The 6,845-nt window shown below is 29.1% G+C and overlaps 1 protein-coding gene across 1 annotated transcript; it reads right to left on the bottom strand.

The window, feature by feature from the left end:
- Positions 1-3,646: 3,646 nt before the first annotated feature.
- LOC114188579 (uncharacterized) lies at positions 3,647-3,848 on the bottom strand. Its single transcript, XM_028077150.2, has one exon. The coding sequence runs from the start codon at positions 3,824-3,826 to the stop codon at positions 3,647-3,649; it is 180 nt and encodes a 59-aa protein (XP_027932951.2). The 5' UTR covers positions 3,827-3,848.
- Positions 3,849-6,845: the final 2,997 nt, after the last annotated feature.

Below are 6,845 nucleotides of genomic sequence, written 5' to 3'. Positions count from 1 at the left end.
TAAATTTAAATTTTGACATTTTAAAATTGAAAACTAAATTAAAAAAATAAAAAATAAAAAGATTAATTTTTATTTTTATTGAAATTTAGAAAAAAATACATATTTAACCAAAAAAAAAAATAAGCACACCGGTTTTCCCAGGATAAGCATGGTCCATGGTCCGTTAAAGTAAAGAAGTTACAGTTGTCTTGTTTCATATGGTGGTAACAAATTTGATATTTAGAGCTACATATATGTGTGTCTAAGTCAAGTCAATTAATTAAATAATTTCATAAATTAACTCATTTGGGTGGGAAAGTAAGAGATCTCCTTGGCCTATATAAATGTGTTGCGAAGTTCAGATTTCTACAACAAGCAAAAGCAAGAGAAAGAAAGTATTCGGAAAATGGGTTCCAAGAGTATTGCATCCGTTGCCCTTCTCCTCAGCCTCATCCTTTTTCTGTTTTCCATGGCTAGCTCCCACACCCATACTTATACATCACCACCACCACCACCACCACAAGAACACCCATCACCACCACCACAAGAACACCCCTCACCACCACCACCGTCACCACCACCACCACCAGCACAAGAACACTCACCACCACCACCACCACCACCACCACAAGCACAAGAGTGTCCAGAGGTGGGTTTGTGCGCTAACGTTTTGAGTTCGGGTGAGACAAACGAGTGCTGCCCCGTGGTTCGTGGTCTTGTGGAGGCTAATGGCACTGTGTGTATTTGCGCCATAGCCAGAACCGTGGTGGTAGGTATACCCGTAGATCTTAACGCTCAGGTGGTGCTACTATTAAACGAATGTGGTCATAATAACCAGACCTTCAGTTGCGATAACAACTGATTCTGTACCAAGGTGCTTGCTCAAAGTTACTGCATAATACTTACATGGATATACTATATAATAAAGGTTCACAGGAATACATAAATAATACTGAGCTATCTTGCTCAAAGTTATGTTGTTGTTGTTGTTGTTGTTATGGAGTTGGAGACTCTTATCTTCTTCCTCCATGCTATCTTTCTTTCTCTTCTTTTGTTAAATACAGTTACTTTCCTTTGTTGCAATAACTGATTTTCCACTCTTCTTTTCTCACTTTCCTATACTGCTAAAGATGTGCTTATTAATTTAGAGAATTTCACAAAATTTTATATTAATAATTCTAAATATAGAGACAAATGCATCATACGAGAATTAAGGAGAAGATCTTGTATAATATAATCACGATGTAAAGTAATTGATACTCCAAAATATATCTAAGGTTGGTAGATGAGACTTGTATTAGAATGAAAATAATGATAAGATAAGAGATATGAAGTGTTAGTTTTTAAATTCAAATTTAATATTATCGGTTTGTAATATTTTTAAATATTTTTTTTTATTTGACATAAGAGAGAGATGCAAGTGAAAAATAGTAGAAAGGTACCGAGAATTATTAAAAAGTTATACATATGTCATGATTTAATTTTGAATGTATATATGAAATGATTAAACTGGCCCTCGATATATTTTTCTCAATATAATGGCATGTCTTGATAGTGTAAGTGGTATATGAAATTTTTGTTTGGTGAGTTTTGTGAGGCGGGGAATCTAAGAAACTATGGAATGGTTGTGATGTGATCGGGAAAGAGTAAGAGTGGTAGAGAATGAAAGTTTTTTTTTTCTTCTGTGGGTGAGTGCCCTGTAACTCACTACTTTTTATAATAAAAAATGTAATAATTAAACAAGTTATAGAAATAGAGAATGCAATTTATTAATATGAAGAAAATTTTTAAATAATAACTAATTTTAATTATTATAATACTATAATTTAGATATCAATTTATAAAATAAAAGATTATTAGTTATTAAAATAGTCAATATTATGAATAAAATATTATAATTAGTTGTTAAATTGGTGAGACTAATTTAGAAATAAAATTCTTTAATAGCCAAAACCTTAGTAGTCAGTGACCTATTTATAAACTAATTCATTTGATAATCAAAAAGCTTGATAGTTAAATTTTAGAAACAAATTATAATTTTGTATTCATAATGGTGACTATTTTAGTAATTAATAATTTTTTATTTTGTAAATTGATATCTAAATTGATGATTATAATAACTAAAAATTTTCTGTCACCGGTTGTTAATTAAAGATTTTTCTTATAGTGTAGACGAAAAACAATGATTTAAAATTGTTATTTTATTTATTTAGTAAGCCGTCTAAGTAATCTAAAAATTTTAGGTTCCTAGTCCTACTACTAATAACATTAAGCAGTATGTTTTTTTTACACTTTAAATTTCTTGAACCATCTTCTTTAATTTTGGAATGGATTTTGAAATGAAAACGGTTACATTGGAAATATTGCGGAAGAACGTGAGGTGGAGTTAGAAATTTAAAGACTGTTTAGGCCCAATAATAAATAAAACAAAACAAAAAACATAGAGGGCTTGTACCAAGCCAGCCCATTTTACCAAACATATGGTGAAGGAATTATACACACAATCAACCGCTTTGAAACACAAAATTTTAAGAAAAATAAATACTTATTAAAAGAAAATAAAAGAAAAACATTTGAAACACTCAATTTCGAGAAAAAATTAATTTATTAATAATCATTTACAATAATCATTTACTTGTTGCAATTTTTTTAGATTTTTTTTAAATTATTTACTTTATGCTGTGGAAATTAGACCTCAAAATCAGGGGAAATCCTGTTATATATTTTTTAAAATAAACAAAAATAAACGTACAATACTATTATTCTCAAAACAAGATGAACTCCAGGACAACTCATTATAGAAAGAAAAATTATATTATCATTTTCATGGCATTTTTTTACTCTCATTTTTTATTTCTGAGATGATTTAGTGTGAATCATTAATTCTTTCAAGAAAAAAGATAACAGTTAACAGTACATTGATTAATAATTCACATTAAGTCATGTTCGTCAGAAAGTAAAATAATGAAAGTAGAAAAAATGAAAATTATAATATTATTGTCCTCAAGAAAATAGAATTGGAAAACAAAAATTTTGTCTTGTATAATTAGATTTAATTAAGTAAACAAAAAAGGGGAACTCAAAATAAACATTGTTAAATGTCTCTTTGCTGTTTCTTCCTAACCAGCGTGGTTCTCGTAATCTCAGAGTATTATTATCAAATGCAGAAAACCAACCACAAAGCTTTTGTTCTTACTTTTTCCTACTCATAATAAAAATAACTGATTTTTCCTACTTATCATTTTCTCAATTTCATCTTTTGTTTTCCTCGAACCATCCTCATCCCTATCTCTCTTACATTTATATGCAATTAGAATGATAAAACCGAAGATAGGTAAAAAAGATCAAATTCAAACGGGGATGAAAAATCTTTCTAGGGCTTGGTTCCTCTCGTGGAACTGCACGTAGAATGATTGCCACCACAATAAAACCAACGAGGGTATTAAATTGAAAATCTATCAGAATTTAGATAAAAAGGTTCATTTAATTATACACTAAACAAAATACAGAAAATGATACAAACATGAGTAAATTAAGAAAAGAAGCACGTACACCAGAAAACTAATCGACAGAAAAGTAACTATATATGCACTTAGTATGGAACGGAACAAATGTCTTCAAGCACACAAAAGATTACGCAGTTGGAGGCATGATGATGCAGTAGTACTCAGTTGGAGGTGACCACAAGAAATATGAAAAGGGCTATAATAAGGATTGGAAACAGCATAAGCAAAGGAATTCCTGGTGGTGTAGGAGTACCCATCACAAGTGGACCAACCAGAAGAATGCCAACAATGATCAGAAATATCAGAACTGAACCATGACCCCATACTTCAGGTTGCTTCATTTTCCTCTCAAAAAACAACACAAACTCCTCTGCAGACTATGTTCTCAAATAAGGTTGGTGAAATCAAAAGAAACAACGTAACAGTGTACGCAAAGTTTGCGTGTTGTGACCTATATATAGAGTTTGAGAGATGAAGTTTATTGGTGGTGGCGATTGGGTAAAAGATGAGATGATAAGAGCGGTTGGCGATGCCATTGCAATGTTTGGTGTTTGCTATGAAGGGATGCGACTAACAGTCTCAACTCTCCACTATACATTTCTATGCCAATATTAAAAGCTTAATTACTAATTCCATAATAAATAAAATGGAAAAAAATTTAGTGCTTCCAACGGAAAAAATTTTGTTTATTTTTTAAGAGTTGTTGATCACGTTATTTTTATATATTTTATTTTACATATATATAAAGCAAGAATAATCGTTTTTAACAAATGCTTTTAAAAATTTTAAAATAATTGTTTTGAATTTAGAAGTTATTATCTTTGATTATTATATTTTTTGTATTTTTGAATTGAATTTCAATAACACATATTTAAAGGAAAATTATTAATAGTTACTACAAATAACTTATATCGTGATATAAACCTTTTTTTTTTATCTTGAATCTAAGATAAAATTTGTAAACTCGAAAGAGTTTACTTATTACTTTAAATTTTAATTATGCCATATATACTTTATATATTAAAAATGTGTTTTTATTATAAATTTTAGTGCAAAAGATAAATATTTATTATTTGCTGGGCTCATTGTATAAAATGCTAATAACAATTAATTATAAATCTCATACAACATTACTTCTAGGTGCAAATTTAAAGAGTGTGATTGTATAACTGACTCCAAATTTTTTTATGAATTGAGATATTAAAAAAAATTATATATATATATATATATATATATATGAATATTAATATTTTTTAAAATTATGAACCCATCATAATAATATTTTTGTACTAGAAATAGTGTACAACTAACCTTCACTTAAGTCCTTACTCATTTAAATCTATTTTCGTCTAAATCCGTATTTAGAAAGAGAAAATTCTAAGATAAATATATAAAACAGAGAAAAAAAAAGTATATGAATAAAATAAAATAAACAAGATTCTCTAATAACATATATACGATGTCTATTATATATCTTATATGTCATATCTTTTCACAATCTCTAAAATTATCAACACTAATCATATTTCATTATGTAATTATATGACTTCTAATATTTTATATTGTAATATGACTTTTCAAATTTCATAAATCCACAAGTAAGTCTTGAGATCAAAATCCGGACTTAAGCACATATTTATTATAAAATATTATAAAATTTAATATGTTATCAACCTCTATAAATTTACCAAGACATAACGATATGCAACTATCATTCTAAAACAAGATTCATATCTTCCCTCAATTTTAATTAATAGATGAATGTATTTTATCACGAAGAAAGAAAAATATTGAGATGTTAGATAGTATTAACAATTGATGGCAGTTTTAAAATTACTATGACTCAATCTAAAATTTTAAGATTCAATGTTTGTTCAATTTTTTTTTTTATGATTAATGAAATATCCTTAATAATTTATAATATTCCCTAATATTCTCCATAAATATAAATTATATTTAGGAGTGATTTAAACGTAATTAGCATACGTACATGACACGATAAAGTTTGGAATTTGGAATTTATTGAATTTCAAAATTATTTCATCTTTCACAACTTCACCGATTTTTCATGGCAAACGCTACTCCTTGATCTTCTGCAGCCATCAAGTTAGGGAACATGAATACTGAGAATACTAACGGCAACAACATGAACACCATTGCAAAAACTCTGTTCTCTCCGCATCTGTCGTGACGCATCTCCTTCCAAGCTCGTCTATACTTTTGTTTTCTACAGGAGACACTGCACTTACATAGTAAATTTGTTTTTGTTATATAGTTATTTGGTCTGAGGTAACGCTATAACAAAAAAATTGTACGAAAGGAAACAATTGAAAAAGGCGAAACCTTTTTTTTTTTTCTGTTTATCAACTCTAATTAAAATTGATTGATATGGATCGAATGCATGGGATTATATGTATATGTGAAAGAGGGGAAGGACCATTAACTTAAATTGGTTATACATTTATTCTACAGAGAATGATAATTTCACAAAATCTTTTTGACAAACTTTCTAATTAAATATAAAAAATACTATTTTATTATTTTATTTTGATTAAAAAATAACAAATTAATCTATTTAATTTTATTGAAAGAAACTTTGTTAATTTTGTCAAAAAAATTATTTTCCTTATTATAATCATATATATAGTAACTACTATTTTCTAACAGGTACCGTTTTAAGATTCAATGTTTGTGCGAATTTTTTTATGATTAATGAGATATACTTTAATAATTGTTGATACTCTTTAATAATTTCCATAAATATTCTATGTTATAATTGTTGAAATATACAGAGAAAATCGTGTTTGAGATTATTTTTTAAAATCCTAGGACCACGAGAAGAAGATTGGGTCTGCCAAGCAAAATATGCACCTGTGCGCGCCAGACGCAATGGAACTAGAGGAATGTCTGTTGATCCTTATACAATTTGAGAAATTTGTTGAACATAGCAGATGTATCGGATGAAACAGAAGAAGGAGGATCCACAGCAGACGAAGGTGGAAAAAGATTTGTTTGAACAACGACAGCAAATCGAGGAGGGCGATCATGTAATGCATAACACTTGTCAATCTTGTGACCTGACTTGCCACAATGTTCACACTCATGTAATGCATAACACTTGTCAATCTTGTGACCTAGTTTGCCACAATGTTTACACTTAGGACGTCCTTTTCTTAGTTTGCGAGGACGAGTCCGGTCATCATGGTGATATGCCAATGCAGAAGAATCATCAACAAGAGCAGGTGCATCAGTGTTGGATTTTTCTGGTACACGCAAAAGAGTAGAGTGGATTGAAGTCAAGGTGGGGACAACCGAGGAATCCAAAATCTGATCACGAATATGTGAATATTTATCAGCAAG

This window comes from Vigna unguiculata, chromosome 6 (genome assembly GCF_037176805.1).
Source record: "Vigna unguiculata cultivar grain cowpea cultivar isolate G323 ecotype 2 chromosome 6, ASM3717680v1, whole genome shotgun sequence".
Taxonomy (NCBI): Eukaryota; Viridiplantae; Streptophyta; class Magnoliopsida; order Fabales; family Fabaceae; genus Vigna; species Vigna unguiculata.
This window is presented reverse-complemented; position numbering and strand designations above follow the sequence as displayed.

Excerpts from the sequence above, each read along its gene's own strand:
- LOC114188579 (XM_028077150.2), bottom strand. The coding sequence starts at position 3,826 with ATGAAGCAACCTGAAGTATGGGGTCATGGTTCAGTTCTGATATTTCTG.